At 49.6% G+C, this 18969-nt stretch overlaps 1 protein-coding gene across 1 annotated transcript; it reads right to left on the reverse strand.

Moving 5' to 3' along the window:
* Positions 1–57: 57 nt before the first annotated feature.
* Positions 58–18790, reverse strand: LOC106639421 (dynein beta chain, ciliary). Its single transcript, XM_089598780.1, has 67 exons — positions 18659–18790; positions 18339–18572; positions 18170–18277; positions 17911–18112; positions 17673–17825; positions 17391–17605; positions 17078–17311; positions 16798–17001; positions 16521–16712; positions 16235–16444; positions 15863–16140; positions 15669–15787; positions 15287–15601; positions 15194–15215; positions 14899–15105; positions 14607–14835; positions 14445–14540; positions 14012–14361; positions 13753–13909; positions 13449–13681; positions 13090–13379; positions 12852–13000; positions 12538–12783; positions 12232–12456; positions 11940–12141; positions 11763–11861; positions 11603–11670; positions 11304–11520; positions 11037–11232; positions 10407–10940; positions 10032–10342; positions 9633–9960; positions 9353–9556; positions 9216–9287; positions 8927–9142; positions 8585–8822; positions 8318–8510; positions 8060–8237; positions 7853–7981; positions 7558–7777; positions 7311–7472; positions 7094–7240; positions 6835–6996; positions 6531–6767; positions 6242–6463; positions 5888–6143; positions 5689–5811; positions 5484–5617; positions 5177–5414; positions 4930–5117; positions 4686–4855; positions 4371–4591; positions 4012–4288; positions 3635–3910; positions 3299–3565; positions 3094–3232; positions 2698–3014; positions 2487–2619; positions 2294–2382; positions 2022–2214; positions 1750–1956; positions 1351–1684; positions 1095–1270; positions 905–1015; positions 657–830; positions 437–585; positions 58–354 (listed from the first exon to the last, which is right to left on the reverse strand). The coding sequence occupies exons 1-67, from the start codon at positions 18788–18790 to the stop codon at positions 60–62; spliced, it is 13602 nt and encodes a 4533-aa protein (XP_089454906.1). The 3' UTR covers positions 58–59.
* Between the last annotated feature and the right edge of the window lie 179 nt (positions 18791–18969).

Below are 18969 nucleotides of genomic sequence, written 5' to 3' on the forward strand. Positions count from 1 at the left end.
GACTCACCCAACATCTCGAAAAAAAATTTCCAAAAAATCGCCCAATAACAGAATCAGTTTTAGATCTGCAGCAGAACAGCGACACCAGCCAGGGTCCACTTGGTCGATTTGTCACGCGTCTTCAAATTGAACGTCCAAACGTAAGTAGGACCACGCGACCTGGTCCTGTACACCGGGCACTCGTACACCCCCTTGAGGTCCTGTTTGTCCTGAGTGATGGCTCGTATGAACACCACCGGTAGCTGGGGAAACAGCTCCTTGGGCAGCGAGTCGGCGATCGAGCCCGTCGCCGTGTCCCAACGCGCGCCCTCCATGAACAGGCCGCTTATGTAGGCACCCTCGCGAGGCGGTGCACTTGAAGAGGACAACACACATGAAACATTTTAATCCAGAAATTTTTTCGCACGCGTCGTGTGTAACGTCACTATACGCTCACTTGAACTCGTTTTTCTGTTTCTTGGTGACGTCGCAGTAGAGGCACATCTTGTCGAGAGGCCACTCGTTTCTGCGAGCAGTTTGCTGCATGATGGCAGTGAGGAACGACTGGGGGTTGAAAAACCCGCCCAGCCAAATAGTCGCTGGGAGCTGTTTTTGGAAGAAAATCGGTGCGTCACGTATCGTGGATATGTATATGTTCATGTTTTGTATGAAATTACGCTAAAATCAGACGTCCAGGCTTGGAGATCGTTATATCGGTTGAGAAGATCGGTAAACCAGTTGGTGAGCCCGAGACTCGACGGATAAGCTCTCTTTGTCCACGTTGGCGGTACCACGTCCATGTAGAGGTAATTTTGCAAATCCTCCATATCGGCGTTGATCGTCAGCTCTCCCTAAAACGCGTACCATCGACGATGATGGCAAAAATACATTTTATTTTCCCCCCAGTGCACGCGTATGTATATACCTTCAAGCCGAGCTCAAGTTCTACGAGCGACCTTCTCATTTCGTTGCACAGTATGTTCATTCTCTCGCACTCTTGGAAGGCAACGATAGTATAGGGTGTTCGATCCTCGACCTGAAGCACACATATGCTCATTATGAATCATAATTACGAGGAAAAAAAAAAAAAAAAAAAAAAAAAAATCCCCAAATACCTTGGCCATCAACTCGTAGATGCTAAACTGCTCGGGCATTTTGTCGAGCAAGTCCTCGATAATGGCCTTTACTTTGTCCTCCCGCGACAGCCCGACCCCCGCGGCTTCGCCCACGTCTCTCGGCTGCATTTCCAAAACGGTGCGGAAAAGATTCTCCGCCGTGACGGTCAGAAAACCTGAGCAAAGTAAATAAAAAACGGTAATAAACGTTTGTTCGATCGGTTCAAGTATTGATTTGGCATGGAAAAACGTGTACCGATCTCGGCGTTGGAGTGCAGTCCATAGAGAATCGGGCTCTCGGCCGGTAGGTAATCGTCGACGTATTCGTGATAAGTGACGTAGTCAGAGCTGGTGGGAGCCAGAAAGCCGGGAGCGAATTCCAGGTCGCCGTCGACGAGCTCCGGCTTGACGTACTCGAGCAGGTAAGTCTGGCAGAGGCGTCGGTCCCAGTCATCCGTTATGTGTCCCCCGTACATGATTTCGCCGAATAGGTAGCGCAAGTCCTCCCACGGCACTTTGTTGTTGTTCTCCAGGTAGTTGAGCAGCACGAAGACGCTGATCGTCAGATCGCCAAAGTTGAACGGGTACACCTGCCGGGAATCGGTTGGTCGACTGTTTACAACGCCGCGATGGAAAATCGGTGAATTTCTCTTACCCTGTTCCAACCTTGAGGGCCGAATCTTCGTCGTTCGGCCACGACCGCGTGGTAGTAGCAAAGAGCAAAAAGAATCGCCTTGAACTCCGTCTCCTTGGTACACGACTCGAGGGTTTCTTGGGTAAAGTTGTCCAGTGCCTTGTGAATGTTCGATTGCATTCCCGTCGGTGGCTCGTTCGTTATTTTTATGGCAGATTCCAAAATACCCTGTTTCACGAAGAGGGAGAAAAGGGCGTTTTACTTCAAGCAAAAAATCATTGCCATCCATATACCTGTGGGATGATGGATTCGTGCGGATCGCCGCTCGCCTCGGCACTCATGAACAGCCGATAGTCGTCGTGCGGGCTGTCGGACAGCTGTTCTTGCTTCTTTTCGAGGCTCGACAGCCAGTTCTTTACGAGATGGATGTTTTGCAAAATGACCCAGTGGCCCTCGGCCGCGGCCAAATCCATCGCGTCCTCGGCACTGCGTAAAGTTGAATCAAATTCAACGAATCCTCGAAATAAAGAAATTTAACAGTTTTTTTTTATTCGTGGTAACATACACAGGTTCCTGACCCTGGCCCAGAGACACGTTGTGGAACTTGTTGGCTTCGGAGGTGAAGCCCATCTGTTTGCCCAATTTTTCGACGTCCTGTCATCAAAAAATTGTTAAATTTACAGTGTACATATATGTATTACAAATGTCGACAAAACGATCTTTCGTAAATGCGCAGAGGTAAAAGGATGCGTCTTTACTTTGAGAGGATCGACACCAGGTGACAAGATGAAGAACACCGGTGTGATCGAGCTGGTTTCTTCAAACGACTTGTGGAAAGGCGGTGAACGTGACTCGATGAACTTGGCGCCCAACTTTTCCTCCACGAAACACCTGCCCGGGACAAGTTACACATATACATATGTATACACACATGTGTAGGTGTACTTGAATAATAAAATTACTAATTACCTAACGGCGTAAGTCATGCGATCCAGTCTCAAGCAGCGCATCATGCACAAGCGCTGGAAGGCGCTTTTATTTTTCCACTCCTGAGGGAACTTTTCCCTCTCGGGTTTCTCCGAGTCGGCAAACTTTCTCCAGCGCTTGGTCGCGCCCTCGATGTCTTGGTCGAGGTTCGCGAAGACCGGATTTTCGCTCAATAGTTTTATGCCGGCCCAGCTGGAGTTGCTCAAAAATTCGATCGGACTGAGGATCAGCGGATCGACCGGGTAGCGCAGAAGAAAGTCGACCTCGGAGCGCTGGATTTCTTTCGTTTGCAGAAGGATCTGCGAGTCAATTTTACACACAAAAGTTAAAAAGTGTTGGCAAATATTAATTTTTTTGGGGGTGACATTCGAGAATGACCTGAATCGCCATCTGGCACAAGAACGTCAACTTGTCGGCCTCGAAAAGTCCTCGACTCGTGTAAACGAAGACCAAGTAGGTGATACTGTCGGTCAGGTTGACCACGCGATGGCTGATCTCCTCGGCCATGACGGCGAACCTGCATCATTCGGATTAATTTTCTCTCAACTCGACAATTCTCATCTCCCACTGCTGTTCTACAAACTTTATGGCGTTTTGAAACACAACGCTGAACGCCTTCAGCGAAAATTGGTATAACATGTTGATCTTGCAGAGATCGTTGAGGATAAAGTACAGGAGACTGGCCCTCGAGGCTGCCGGGCGATACCACTCGCGCGCCTCGTCGATCTGCACAGCCGTGATCTTGGCTTCTTCGACCCTGATTTCGATTTCGGCCGCTGTGCGTTTCGTCGTTTCGAGATTTTCGACGAGCGCCACGTCGCTCAGTACGTTTGGACCGGCTGAGGATAGCCTACGGAGCGCACAACCGGTTGTGAATCGGCATATTATGTGAAATTACGTCCAAATGTATGCGCAATACCTGTGCAGTAGATCGTCCTCCAAGGTTTTCAGGGTTATCTTGAAGGTGTTTTGTTGCTTGGTGAGCTGGGACTTGGTGGACTCGAGGTCGGGTCTCTCGGCCTTGACGACCTCGCCGAGCAGCTGTTCCTCCAGTCCGTCCTGGGTGACCGTGAAGTTGATCAGCGTCGTTTGGGCCTGCATTTCCGGCTTGTAGTGCGGATTGGCCAGCTTCGTCTGGAGGATCAGCCGGAAGGACGGATTGTAGTCGACTTCGTGGTCGCCGATTTTTATTGCCCTGCAAAGGTATATATACACGATAAACAAGTGCTGGTTCAAACTGTTTTTCTCCACTGGGTAATACATCGTATCGTAATATTGTGTGCACGATTAATTTACCGGCCCTTTTTGATGAGCACACGCCCGAGAATGGGATCCAGCACCGCGTCCACGCTTTCCATGATGTTCTCCAAGAGGACAATTTCCCCGTTGCTGATCGCCATTTCGATCTGATCCAGGTAGTTGCGCTGCGTCAGCCGGAGGATCTTCAAGTCCTCGCCGTACTTGGTTTTGATCCATTTGACGCCCTGGAGCTGAGGATCGATCATCAGTGGCCACCTCGACGAGTTGGTCAGTATGGTTGCATTCTCCGATGACATGCGATCGGTTGGTAGGCCTTTGAAGGAGAACCACTAGTCATTTCCCAATGCAACACCCCCAAGAGGTAGAACGTTCTCGAAATATTAATTTCGGAAAACCTTCGTTGTTCCATTGCGCGATCTGCGCGTCGTCGGAAAGAAGGGCCAGCGGATCCAAACCCTCGCTGATCGGTATCGGCGGGTCCAGCTTGTTGATGAACGGCATCCAGTGGACGTTTATCAAATCCTGTCGGTACTTTCGACTGAAGCAACCCACGTACGAGATGAAAGCTGTGACCAGCAGAATATCGCCGGGTATTTTTTCTCCCGACGCCGTGAGCCTGATGTGATTCGTGTTGTGAGTATGAGAGCACTTTGGTTGTACTTTCTAATGGCTTTGTCTAGGGTGTACATAGAGTGCTCGATTTCTCTCACATTTCCACAGTCTCTGCCCAGCGAATTTTCTCCGAAGCGAGTCCGTTGACCAGCCGATTGGCCAGATCTATCGCCGTCGCCGTGGCGTCCGCCTCCGCTTGGCACTTTTGCTTCTCCCCCATCGCTATTTCCATCTTTTCGCCCAGGGCGTCCAGCATTTTTTGCAACTCCTAAGACAATTTTGGCGTTAATTATTATTCTTTGATAAAAGCACGGCGGCAATGGTGTGAAATGAACAACCGACCCCCAAACGAGCGCGCAGGGACACAAGTTTATCGAGGGCGGCCTGCAACTCGGCATTGGCCTGCGCCAGGGCTTGTCTCAGCGGCTTGACGTCCTCGTTTATGTAGTGGAAGACCATGACGTTGATCACCCAACTGCAAATACCGGCGGCCGCTTGGGACTTGGAGCTTATGAAATCCGGATCGAATTCTGAAATACGCATAACCATATAACCGGTCGAATATTATTATTGGTCGCGCAGTGACAACCTTTGTCGTCGATGTAGGGTTTGATGGCCTTGACGACGTCCGGGTGGATGTTTTCCTTGTTGTAGTTTCGCAGAGCCGAGAGAAACTGGTCGGCTCCGCCCATCATGACCTTGCAAGCTTTCCAGCTTCGATCCTTTGGTACTTTGCCTTTCGGGGAGAACAGGACGAGCACGGCTTGGGCTACTTTGGCGACGGCCGCTGGTGGTGAAGCGAAAGCTTTCAACTCGGTCAAGTTGTTCTGCAAGTGAAGAATCATAGTGTATATATACATATTATACCCTCTTTCATTGAAAAGACGACGGTTTACCTTGTTCAGAGTATTCAGAGCTGCTTCGGCTTGTCGCACGGCTGGTTCGGCCTTGGCGAGATCCTCGTCGCATTTTTTCTGCTTTTGCGAGACGCTTTCCTTGATCTCGGCCACCTTTTCCTCCTCCTCGGACACTTAACGAGTCGGCAAAGTTATTGCGAATCCCACGCGCTTTCATAATACACGTGCCATGAATTTTTGTTACCGAAAGCTTTTTCGACCTCCGCCTTGTTGTTTTCGGCGGTGACCTCCGCCAAAATCTTGTCGGCTACGTCGTTTTTCTTCTTCAGCTCGACTTCTTGCACGGCCAGTACTTCTTTCAGCCCGTCTGCCTATTTTTGCGCTCGATCAATCGAATATTGATTTGTCCCTCTCTAGAGTTGGGGTGTGAACAAAATTTATACCGACCTGCTCAGCGCAGCTTTCGAGCTTCTCCAGGCCATTTTCCAGCCTCTCGATCATCGCTTGTAAGTTGAAAGTCTTGTCCGTCAGAAGCTTGGAGTAGAGGGCAATCTGCTCGAGGAACGATTTTGGAGTCGTGTAATTGTATCTTCTCTCGTTCTGGAGGTAAATTTTCGATATTTCGTTCACGCTCGTGTGCACAAACGACATGAACAACGATACGGGCTTTCGGTATTCTCCGGGCAACACCTCGAGCTCCTAGACAAAGAGATGAAAAAAAAAAAAAAAAAAAAAAAAAAAACTACACATTTAGATGGTGTTATAACAAATCACAAGTGTAAATGAAACTTGGTTACCCCGAGAAATTGCAAGGACACGGATTCCAAGGCTTCTTGCGGCCAATCCTGGAACCAGTTGATTGACGTACAGTTGACGATTGCCGGAAACTGACGAGCTCTTTTCCTCAGAGTCGCTCCCACGGGCGAGAAACATAGGATACACTTGAGCATCCTGCGCACTTTGTCGATAAAGAACTTCCAGCAGTTCTCTTTGGTGTCCAGCATCCCTGCTTGTTTCACCTGTTGTTTCAACGTCATTATCAATATCAGTGAAGATCAGCAAGGAAAATCGGTCGTCACGAGTTACCTCGTTTCTCATGGCATTGATCATGTTTTCGATTTGGTCGTCGGGGAAGAGATCGGGTATCTCACCGGACGCTAGCATGTCGTTGACGACGACCAAAAATCTTTCCTGGGCGACTTGCGAATCCGTCATTAGGAACGTGATACCGATGTTTTTCACGGCAGCTTTCGTGTAGAGGACCGATATGTCGGCTTTCAAGTCGTTTATCGAGTAGCCTTTTCGCAGTTGTACTTGAAACACCTTTTTTGAAAATCGTGCGTGGATGAGCCATTTTTCATCAAGTGATTCGAGCAAGTTGTTCGGTTACCTCTAGGGAGGAAATAAAAGAGGACAGCCGCGACAGTGATTGTTTTCCCATACCACCAACGCCAACGAGTAGGGCGTTGCCGCGAGGCGACTCCAAAATCCGATTGATTCGGCACACGTGGTACATCGCGTCCTCGAACATCACTAGACTCATCGCCGAGACCTACAACAATTTTTTACGCCCGTTTAGTCGAAATCCTACGAAATAAAAAAAAAAAAAAAAAAAAAAAAATGAGAAATAAAAAAAATAAAATCGGCACCAGTTCGTTGTAATTCACTAGAGCATCGGTAAGCAGTTTCTCAAGATGCGGCCAGTCTCGTATCGGCATGTACTTCGGATCTCCGATTCCCTCGGCAAAGTGGCAAAAAATAATCGGCTGGGCAAACACTAATTCTTCTTCGAATCCCTACATTGACGCAAGCGACAGTTTTTATTGATCGGTAAAAAAAAAAAAAAAAAAAAAAAAAAAAACCAACCGGTATATATTTCCTGAGAGCGTCACGGATAAGTTGATTGAACGCTTCCTTGTCTTCGGCATCGACGAGTTTGTCGCAGTAAACTCTTGACGCTTCGTGCACGTAGAGGCGAAGGAAACCGTTGACGTGCGGTATCGTGTTGCCACTTGAGAACAGTATTCCCTGGAAAACGATTTTTTTTTTCACACCATCATACGCGCAGTGAGAATTGAAAAAAAAAAAACCATCACCAATCGAGGGTAGTTACTTGGAAGATGTTCGACAAATCGCGGAGATTGAAAACGTAATGGAACTTGATGGCCGTTGGCAAGAAGGACGCGGTCACTTTGCCGTGCAAGTACAGCGCCGCCTCGATGAACGGCGCCGTTATTTTGGCAATGACCGGGTTGATCTTGTTCAACGGGAACGTCAAGTGCTGCTCCAGAATTTGACTGTAGATTGTGACGAGAGCGTTCTGCCCGGGGAAGCTTTTGGAATAACAATATCATTGGACAACCATTTTTTTTTTTTTTCATTGGTAAAGATAAAAACTCGAAAAGTACCTCACGGCAAACGCGGCAAAGTGTCGTTGCAACCGAGCATCGATCGTAAAGCTCCCGGCAGTGGGGTTCATGCAAGAGACGTACTGCGTGTTGTGGACGTCTTTCAGCGTGAACTTTTGTCGGTCGTACCTGTTTCGATTCGACGATGATATCACCATCGTTAAAACTCGGGGGTGCGAGAAAAAAAAGAAAGTCATTTTCCCCCACCAGTGCTCGTAATCCATGTGCTGGCGTATGATGGTGTGCGGCTGTACGGTCCCGTACGTATCCACTTCGGGCATGTTCAGGTCGTCGATGAAGTAAATCAGCGACTTGGAGCCCGGTGGTCCGTAATTACGCCCGGCCTTCTTCTCCAGAGGCTTCTCCAGGACTCGTTGCAGCATTTCTGCGTGGAAAAGAAATTCATGAGTCTCAACGGCCAAACCTTAGTACTTGTATCGTTGAGAGGGACAAAAGGGGGGTAACCGGAGGTCGTGTAGTAATTGAAGGGTACGTTCGCCACGATGTAGTTGTCGGACAGGCTGGAGAGCTTGTCGGCGACGATGACGCTTTTACCCGATCCGGCACTGCCGATCAGCATGACCGGTCTTTTGCGCGCCATCAGGAGATCCATGAAGAACCTCAGGCGGACCGTTTCGGCGGTCGGGACCAGCGTAGCCTTCGCAACGCACAACGAGGTGTAAGTGAAACGAAAGAAACATTAAGATAAATTTTGCGACTCGATGGGCATGCCTGTAGAGGGATGTCCGGATCGAGATCGAACCCGCCGACGATTTCTTCCCAGGGGGTCAGTTTCTTCGACTCCGGCTCGATGAAGTAGCCAAAGACCGAGCCGCCCGAGGGGAACTTGACGGCCTTGAATTCGCTCAGCCACCACTTGCTGAACTCGTTGCGCCAGTCGACCAGCTGATCTTGGAACATTGCCGATCCGAACGCCCAGATGCAGGCAAACGCGAAATACAGCTCGTACCTTATCAAATTTCACGGATCAACGTCTCTATTTCTCTTTTATTTCCATTCATTCGTGTAATGAGAGCATCAAAGAGCCGCGTTGGGCGCGCTCTCTCTAATCACCATTCCCGTGGACAATCGGGGGGCAAGTTCTGAGGAGTCAAGAAGCAATCGAGCAGGTTGCACAGCATCTCCAGGTGGGCGATCTCAGGGATCGGCGTGATCTTCTTGAACTTGCCCTTCGTCACCTCGAGCAGGGTCGGTATGTACTTTTCGAACAGCACCAAAAGAGTGCCGCGCTCGCTCTCCACTCGCGTGTCGATCCAGCTCTGGACGAATCTGGGGTACAGCACGCGTTTCGCGGTCATTTTTATACCGTATAGGTATCAGCTGATTTAAAAAAAGTACTCACGGACTCCAACCGAGATCCTGTGGATTAATGTACAGGATTCCAGCTCGTGAAACCGTGGCAGGAGTGGCCGTTCTAAAACGTCGAGAGTACAATCCGCCATTCAAGTTTGAAAGGTGACTATAAATCTCCGCGCAAACCTCAAGTTCGAGATCTCGAAGAGTAGCCTCATCTGTTTGGTGAGCGCGATGCGCTCGTTGCTGGCGAGGGTGAGCACCTTGTTGTCGTCCATCACCGTGTTGAGGGACTCTATCCACATGGGATCTATGTCGCCGTCGAAGATGATCCACTTTGGCCCGTCGCCTTCCATGTTGGCTTGGTCGCGCATGAGAACCGACACCAATCTGCTCACCAATCGAGGTTTGAAAGTCTGATTTGCCATCAACGACGTATAATAATAATAATGAGCGCATGAATTACCCGTCCTTCCATTCCCTGGTGGCTGGATTGATGATGCCAAAGAGCTCGTCGTTCGTCACGGCTTTTGGGTTCAAATCGTTGAAGTAGGGCTTGCGACGTTGATTTTGATAGGTGCGGTACAGGGTCTTCCACACCTCGGATTTTCCAGTTCCGGCGAAACCGACGATGAACACCGAGTGCCGGACGAACAGGAGTTCCTCGAGCTGCACGACTTTGAGTATGAAGCCGTCCTCGGGCTGCAGTTTGAGATCCAGAGTGGCACGCTTCACATCCTTTTCGAAATCCAAGTCACGCTTCCTCGGTACGTCCAGGGCGGGGAATAGGTCGCCTTGGTCGTGGACAATTTTTCAAATGGTTCCGAATGAAGGTTACAATGTGCAGATAATGACGAGCGTATACCTATGAGACCCATGAATACGGGCACGTCGTCGGTGACGATCTTGGGAAGATTGAAGTCACGCAGCGCCCGCATGAGCACCTGGTCCTCCGGTCTGTTTCGATCGCCTCGCTTTAGCTTACCGGCTACCACGAGGACGGACTTTATGGCTCGCAGACCCCAATCGTAATGGTCCTGCTTCGACAGGAGCTCGCGACACAGGGTGTACAGGGTGATGAATTTACGGGCGAGTAGACGAGCCTCCTGAAAGCCCTCGGCGACCAGCATGATCTCGCAAATGAGCTCAAAGTCCGGCACCACCATGGCACATGGTCTGAAACGACACGGTACTCGGAATAAACAAACGGCCTTGTCAATAAGCAACACACGTATCATACCTGAACAGAGCCTTCAAGTTCTCAGGTAGTTCGGTTCTGCCCGCATAGCCGGGGTTCATGGTAATGAACATCCCGACCGAGGGCACGAGGTTCAGCTCCTCGCCGAAGAACATAAAAGTTTTCTTGCGACTCTTGATTCCGTCGAGGACGCTCTTGACCTGGACGGCCACTACAGACAGCACCTCGACGCTTATGCGGTTAAACTCGTCGAAGCAGCCCCAGGCCCCGGTCTGCGCCAGTCCCTTGTAAATGTTGGCGCAGGATTTGTAGTCCATCTGCTCGGAGCAGTTGAACACGTAGACCATCTGGCCCAGGGCTCGGCCGAGATCCTTGGTTGTTTCGGTTTTGCCGGTACCGGCCGGCCCGGCCGGGGCTCCGCCCATTATCAAGTGCAACGACTGCGTCAGCGTTATGTAGCACCGATCCGTCAGGGGTGTTATCACCAGTCGAGGCGTGTTGCCCAGGTACTCGTAGGAGTAGGCGAACGACGCGTCGCAAATGTTGGCGAAACAGTCGCCCAGCTTATCGTCCCATCTTGCGGGTGGAAAAATCGGTATCACAGGATTTTTTTTTTTTTTTTTTTTTTTTTCGCCACATGGATCACATGGTGGAGATGGATTCTATAGAAACCTGTGCCGGAGTTGCGACTGCCATTGGAAATTCGCGGCGTTCTCGGCTTTCATGTTTATCAGCTTGGCAACGACGTCCCTCGCGTGCACGTCTATCGTGCATATCGTCATGATCTTTTGACGATCGTTTTCCGTGAGCTCGCCAATCAGCAGAAATATCAACGCGCTCAGCTGAGCTATTTGCTTCTTCTGATAATCTATGCGAGTGTTTTCCATCGATGTAAGATTTTCATAGCTGTATAGATATGAGATTGAAATCAATGTATACCTTTGAGCGCATTTTCAAAGCCTTCTTCAAGTTGAGCCAGGGCCATCGTGACTTCGCTTGTCCACCAGATCTGAGTGCCACAGAGGGCAGGCTGAGCCTCGTAATCAAACAGCCACACTTCGCGCGGTTTTTCGGCGTACGATTTGACCGCTTGACCAAAGTGATAGCGCACCGACCGCTTCATCGCTTCGGTGACGCGGTTCAACCATATTTCAACCTAAATGTTGAATAGACTTTTTTTTGGCCGATGCAACTTTAGCGCTATTCGTTTTTAAATTTTTTTTTTCAGTCCTACGTACCTTTCCACTACAATCACAAGTTCCAAACATGCTCATGACCTCGCCGTCTTTTGCTACGAGACTGTTGGCTAACAATGACAACAACAACAACAACAACAATAATAATAAAAGTTACTTTGACCATTATGGTGTGCTTATTCGAGTGGATGAATCTGTAAACCTGTTTTAGAATTGCGCCCGCCCTCCACCTTCCATTTCAAATTGGCTACCGAATCGTACAACTTGGACAAGTGTTTGCAAACGAGTTCGGGATTGTTTCCTAGGGGGTGGGGGAAAAAAAAAAAAAACGATAGCTTAATCTTGATCATTTTGTCATCGCACCTCCGTGTATACCAACCGGTGCTCAAAATATCAAGGAGATCTGCCGGCGAAACAAAGTAAAATCTTGGATACGCCAGTCTTTTGGTTTCCAAGTAATCGGCGAGCGCTTTCTCGCACAAGCTGAGCTGCCTCTCCAGTTCCTCCAGTTTCCCCAGCAAGTTCGGCTTGTTGGTCGCTTTCACGATATTTAAGTCCTTGGTCGCTTCTTTCAGTAATTCCTGGGGTAAAATCATTTCAACGGTCGAACAACGCGGTTCTGGCTTCGTTTAAAAAAAAAAAAAACAACATATACATCGGTACATGCACACCTTGAATTCTCGATCGATCCTTTCGAATCTCTTCGAGTCCTCGGGAAGCTGGCTCCTAATGTCCTCCGAGCCGATGAATATGCTCTCGAGATGCATCCACGCTCGCTGAACCTCGAACCAAACGTTCACGACCGCGTCGGCCGTCGTTAGCTTTTTCTGCCAGTCCGTCACTTCCGTCAAGAAGTACCCGACGAATTTCGAGCTCAACATGTTTTGCAATTGCACCTGACAAAAAAAAAAAAAAAAAAAAAAAAATATGATGTACAGTAATGTCAAAAGTACAAGAACAGTAAGCTCGTGGCTCACTTGGTTCTCCTCGAGGGTGTCCATGGCCTCCTCGCTGATTCTCAACACGTTCAGTCGAGTCCTGTCGTGCACATCCTTTTCGAACTCCATTTGCATCCAGGTATTCCTCAGTTCATTAAGCACCTTCTCCATGGCCATCTCCTTGACCGCCTTGTCCACGATGTTCTTCACCTCCTCCTCGAACCTGTGAAGCTCGAGCTTCAGGAGGTCATCCAACGTCGTCTTGTTGTCCATGTTGAACTGCACCTGTAGTTCGAATCATAAGAGAATATTACGTTGACCGTCTTCGTCGCGTCTTGCGTATAGAAAATGACCTTGGTTTCGGCCATCAGCTCCTGCCAGTGGCGTTCTTTGATGGCTGGATTCTGCAGCTCCGAGACCGACCTCAGCGAGGACATCATGTTCTTCAGTTGGGAGTCGATAAACTCGTACAACTTTAGAACCTTAACTTCCTTATCCAGAACTGCACGCGCCAAGGTAATTGTTCAATCCACAAATGAAGAATAAATAACATTAAATGGCCAACGACAAAAAATAAGAAAATCCACCCACGTCTCAGTTCTCTCGTGTACTTCTTGCACTCGTTGTCCATGTTCTCGATGTCGAGCTTCTTCCACACGGTCGTCTTCCACTGAGCCAGACTCGACGTAATCACGTTCGCGTAGTCCCACAGGTTCTTGATCATTCGCATCTCTTGGCGCAGTAGCTCGAGCTCAATGAACTCGGGCATCGGCTGCTCGAATATCTCGGAGGTCCGCGCCATTTCGCGAAGGTCCCCGAGTAGCTCCTCGACCAACTCGTTCAGGCTGTCCATTTTCTCGTAAACTCTCTCGCACGCGGGGCTGTGCGAACGCAACACGTTGGAATATACAGAAAGCCCACCGATTCATTCATATATAAGTACCCATTACTTGTAAATCTCGCTCGCGCGGAATTTTTCGAGAAGCTTGCGCTGCCGGTAGTCAAAGTACACGAGCTTCTTCTTCAACCAGTCGATCTGAATGGCAAGCAGCGGAGCTACCACTTGTTTCACTTGCGCGGCCAGCTTCTTGATCGAGTTCCAGAACTCCGGCAGTGTCATCAGCTGGTCGTGGGTGCGCTCGTCGAACTCGTAGTCGTACAGGTTGAGCAGCTGAATCGTGTTCTAAGGAAGATCGGTAGGGAGACAATGTGGTTTTGCCGATCGATTGACATTTTACACGTATAATAATGTACCTTTATAGGGTCAAACATCTCCTCGATCTCGAATTGCCGATCTCGCACTTCCTTCAAGTAATAAATCGCATCGAGGAGTCCGTCGTAATCGTCGTCCTCGATGGGCAGGGTGAACCTCACGTAGGCTTTGTTCAAGAAAGCTGACAGATCGTCCAAACTGTGAACGAAAAAAAAAAAAAAAAACATCAAAAAGTAGTGCTTCGATGTATTTTAAGAAGGTATCCCCTTGGAAAAAAAAAAAGAGGCCAGGGAGAGCAACCTCTTGTGCACGTGGTCGACCAGGTGCTGCTTCAGTAGGTTCGACCATTTGCAGACCGTGTTCAAAAGGCTTTGCTTCAACGGCCTGATGTTGACACGCAGCCACTTGTCGATGACGTGCGCATCGGCGATGGCTTCGCACTCTCCGTACACCTCCAAAAACCGGTCCATCTCGCTTCTAAAGTGCTCCAACTGGGGCTTCTTCTCGGGCAAGCTTTCGTGCGCCTCGCCGTCTTCCAGACTCTCCAGTAGCTTCGTCTCGGTCTCGTTCAACACGCGAGCGAAGCGCAGGAAGAGCTGGAGATACCTATTCCGATCGTCCATCCACAGCCAGGAGTATACGTTGAAATTCTACAGTTGACCAGAGGTATGGTTGTTGTTTTTTGTTTTTTTCATAAATAAATTATATCATTGTCGCGTAACGGTGCACTCACTTCGGCGTACTTGACAGCTTCATTGATGGCCTTCCTCATGCGCGACGAGGTCTCCTCGAGCATCAGCACTATGTCCTCGTCTTCCGCGAGGTCGATCTGTTTGTTTTGTCAGTGTATAAGTATAGATGATACGATAATTGTTGCCAATGAAACGAATTTTACCGCGTAGCAGTCCCGTTCGCTCAACTTGTCCGGGTCGACTCTGCGCACGAGGGTGGCCATCCTCATGATGTCGAGCATTATGTCCTCGTGGATGGCGTACAAACCGTTGGGATCATCGTTGTCGGTGGTGGGGACGTATGTTACGTCGGGCTCGTCCAAAAGTAGCTGCATCTCGACAAGCGGCTCGTTATCCAATGTCTCGTCCGTCTCCGTTATTATGTACCGAACGCTAAACACCATACCGATTTCCCTTATCCAGTCTACGGCATAATGTATATTATAAATGACACACCTCGTAGACGCCGCGAGAACAAAGATCCGTGAGACTATGTCGTCGACCAAGGCGAGATAACTCCGGAACTTTTCTCGGTGCTGTAAGTCAAGCGCGGCCTCCTCGTCGCGTCGGAGTTGCTCCGAAGCCGTTGGCTCCAGCTCCTCCCCTTGCCCGTCCTCCGACTCGGGCTTGCTCCCCTCGGAGTCTTCGCCAGCTTCTTCCATCCTACGTTGTTCGGCGAAAAGTACGTTTTTATATACAAACGAGTATATTTACATGGCAGTCACGAAGTAAAGTGAATGACGAGGTGTACTTGTCTCCTGAGTCCTCCTCGTCTTCGGCCAACGAATGTTCTTGAATGAAAAAAAAATTCTGGTTTGAAAACAAACGATCGACGTTTGACAACAATCGTGAGTACCTTCTCCAGGCTGCAACAGCTGCTCGGGTATCAGATCAAAGTACAGCTTGTAGTTCTCCTCTAGGAGCCGGTCTAGCTCCTCGGCGTCGTCTCGCACGAGCTGGTAACGCCTCTCGAAGATGTCCTTGCGCTCGGCCACGGCGAGTAACTGCTGCCTCTTGTTGTCCCGGCGCACGAGCACCGGAACCCGCGCCCACGACTCCATCTTCTCAACCAGATCCTCCAGGTTCTTTTGGGCCCGCAGCAGCCGCTTGCAGAGGCTCCCCACCATGTCGACGAGCTTGTCCACGTACTCGGACACCTCTACCGAGGAATCATAAGGCTTGTCGTCTCTCTATATTTGACACGATGAAAGTTCATTGAGACGTACCGGGCGAGTTCCAGGTGCAGTTCTCCTGGGTGTAGGCAATCAGCTCGTTTATGGCGCTGATTTCTTCGCTGAGCAGATAGGCCTCGACTTGGTTCGACTTTTCGTTGATGGTCTTGAACCTTTGACAGATCGGTGTTGGGTGATATTTTTTTTCCATCGCCGCGACCAAAAAAAATCTGTTAATGTATACCGACCAGTTCGTGATGTTGTATAACTTGACGTTGGTATCCCAGAAAAAGGAGGCCCTCGCGTGCACATTGAGAACCTCGGGGGGCAGGTCGTCCCGCTCGAGGATGACGATCATGTGCCGCAATTCCCGCAGCACCGTCGCCAAATCCTCGTCCAAATTAGCGGCCAGGGTGCCGCTCTCGTCATAACGGAACATCGTCTTCGACAATCCGGTCTCGCACCAGCCGGGCACCTTTTCGACCCACTGCTTGAATATTTCTTGCTCCTTTTGGCTGATCAGCTCCTTCGATCATTCCAAATACCGAATCGTTCAACGAGAGGTACACGCGCGTACACGACATTAAAGATATGCCACAATGCGGGATGTAGGGATTTACGATCAGTTCGGCGTGTTTTTCTTTGGCGAGGACTCCGTACTCGGACTCGACGAGCGGGTGCTCGATCGACCTCGTCCACTCGATCGGCTCGTCGACGCGAGTCCTGAGCTTTTGCAGGAAACACAGCGAGCTCGAGACGGGAGGGAAGCTCTCGTCAAACTCGATGAAGCCCGTTTTCTCGTACGACTTGATGCTTTGGTCGTACAACACCTGTAACCGATCGCGCACTCTCCGGTTAATCAACCGACGCGACGATAATCGACACTCATCGCGAGCATTGGTATACTTTTGATTGGTCCAGTTCCTCGTGCAATTTTTCGATGATCCTCTCGTAGTACGGCCACAACTGCTTGAAGATGATGGGCCGCGAGACTATGGTCCCGATGTTCACGGTGAACTTGTACATGCTCTCCAGGGTGTGGCACTCCGAGAAGGCTTGGTCGAAAATCGTGGCCAGCCTCCGGTCCATTTCCTCGATCTCGAGACCGAGACACCAAGTTATATATATATTCCTCGCCAACACACCGGTACGTGTCATGAATGGAAAAAAAAAAGGCACACACCTCCGCCAAGTAGACAACGATGTCCTCGTTGAAGCCGGGATCCTCCGGCAGCAGCATCTCGTAGTTGACGCCAGCCAGTTCGTTGTACCGCTTGACGAATTTCTCGTAAATGTCGAGGACCATCGGGCCGAGTTTCTTGCCCCGCAGACCCGCGATCTCGATCTTCTCCAGCTTGTAGTACTCCACGGCGAAAACGAAGATCGACTGGGACGCGCATTTTTTTCCCAAAATGATGTACATTTTGAATATAATATAAGAAGAAGAAAAAAGCAGTATGTACATTGAGCTGTTTCAGGCGGCGCAGGAACTCGAGGAGCCTGTCGAAAATGAGCTTCTCGTGAAAGTTCCAGCCAGCAGAGTCGCGTGAGCCCCTGAAGTAACTCGGCAATTTAGCGCGAAATGCGTCGTAGGTGCTCTGGAACGCTTCGATCACCAAGATGACTTGAGCCGTTCGCTTTAGGCTGTCCTCGGCATCGCCCTGGAACAGCGAACTCGGCTCCGCGTATTCCGTGGCCTTGAAGCGAAAATAATAACGATTTACGATACCCATACACATTTAAGTAGGTGGACGGCGTTTAATTGAAATATCCCACCATCTGCATGAGGAGGTTCGATATCTCTTTGAACAGGGTGATGATGCGCGAGCTCTTGCAGTAGTACTTGGACCGGGACCAGGTGAGGCAGACGCAGTGCATCATGGGCTTGAACTTGTTGACGATGTCGGGAAAGTTGGACTCGCTCTCGAGGTCTTGGAAAACTTTGTCCAGCGGCAACAGGTGCAGGCACACGTCGCGCGCCTCGACCACGGCTGATTCCAAGGGAAATAAACTTTGTTCTTTTTCTACATACATATATATATATCACACGTATCTTACCGCCGACCACGTCTTTGAATATGTTTTGCAGGCACATAAGGTATGGGCTATTTGCCTGCTCGAGTATGGATGCCATTTTCTTGACCCGCGGGTCCCTCAGCTGCTCGTAAATCGACTCGACGTTCTTGAGCCTCTTCCTCCAGAACAACACTTCTACATTCGATAACGCGCGTGAGATGGACATGGGTGTATTTGGGAGCTGGTGGTGTATACATATGTAACGGAGGACGATAAATACCCGATCTGGGCAAGGGATTGGGCTCGGTCTCGAAAACCTTGGTGCTCTCCTCGACGAGGGCCTCGTTGATGTAGCCCGCCCACGTGACGACGGCCCGCTCGATGTTGCGCTTCAGCTCCGGTGGCACGGGGCCGTCGCCAAACACCTGGTCGGTACCCATGGGCATCGGCAGTATCGTGTCCCCGCTCGATTTGCTCCGAATCTTGTTTTGAGATCACGTTTCAGCGCTACACATTTTGCCAAACGGATAAGCGTGTACCTGGCACATGAGGGTGCGGAGCTCGTAGACTTGCTGTTTCACGTCGTCAGCGATGTAGTCCGGCCACTCGCCGCGCGGTCCCGGATCCGTCAAGATCGGTATGAACGTCTAAACGATTGCGGCTGGTTCATCGATTCGGAACAACGAGGAAGGTGGGGAATACTTTTACCTCCTCGACGATGGAAGTCAACTCCTCGAAAGTCTTTGGTGCCAATTCCCCGGTCGCCAGCACGTCCTTCGCGTTGTCGGCTGTGATCGCTACCACGTCGCGTTTCAAGAAGTAGCTGTACTTGGCCTTGTAGTTCAGCTGGATGAACGAGTAGGGTACCAGAAAACCGAGGGAATTGACTTCCAGCAGCAGCATGTTTTCCGTGGGTGTGGTGAAAAAATTCAGGAGCACGTTCTATATACGAGAGCGACCAAATTCGTTTACTTCCATATTATGTAGTCTCAGGGGTAACACGTTATTTTTTTTTTTTTCAAATTTACCGTGTAGTCGACATTGGACTTTAATTTTTTCCAGAGCTCCATTCTCAGTTTGGTCGTATTTATCATGTGTTGAAGGATAAAATCGAACCGCGGGTCGGGATCTTTGTTCTCGTCCTCGTCGTCGGCGTTCATTGTGTCGAATCGTTACGTCTCGCAAATTAATTAACCATAAACAACAACAACAACAACAACATAATCATCCATCGACCAATTATTATTACTTTGGTCCTGTTGTGCATGTAAAAAACTCAATGATAACCTTTTTTTTTTTTTTTTTTTTTCGAGTGGACAATATATGCTTTGTTGTCAAA

Source organism: Copidosoma floridanum, unplaced genomic scaffold, assembly GCF_036245765.1.
Source record: "Copidosoma floridanum isolate Cflo_tuat_1 unplaced genomic scaffold, Cflo_Japanese_pri ptg000006l, whole genome shotgun sequence".
NCBI classification, from domain to species: Eukaryota; Metazoa; Arthropoda; class Insecta; order Hymenoptera; family Encyrtidae; genus Copidosoma; species Copidosoma floridanum.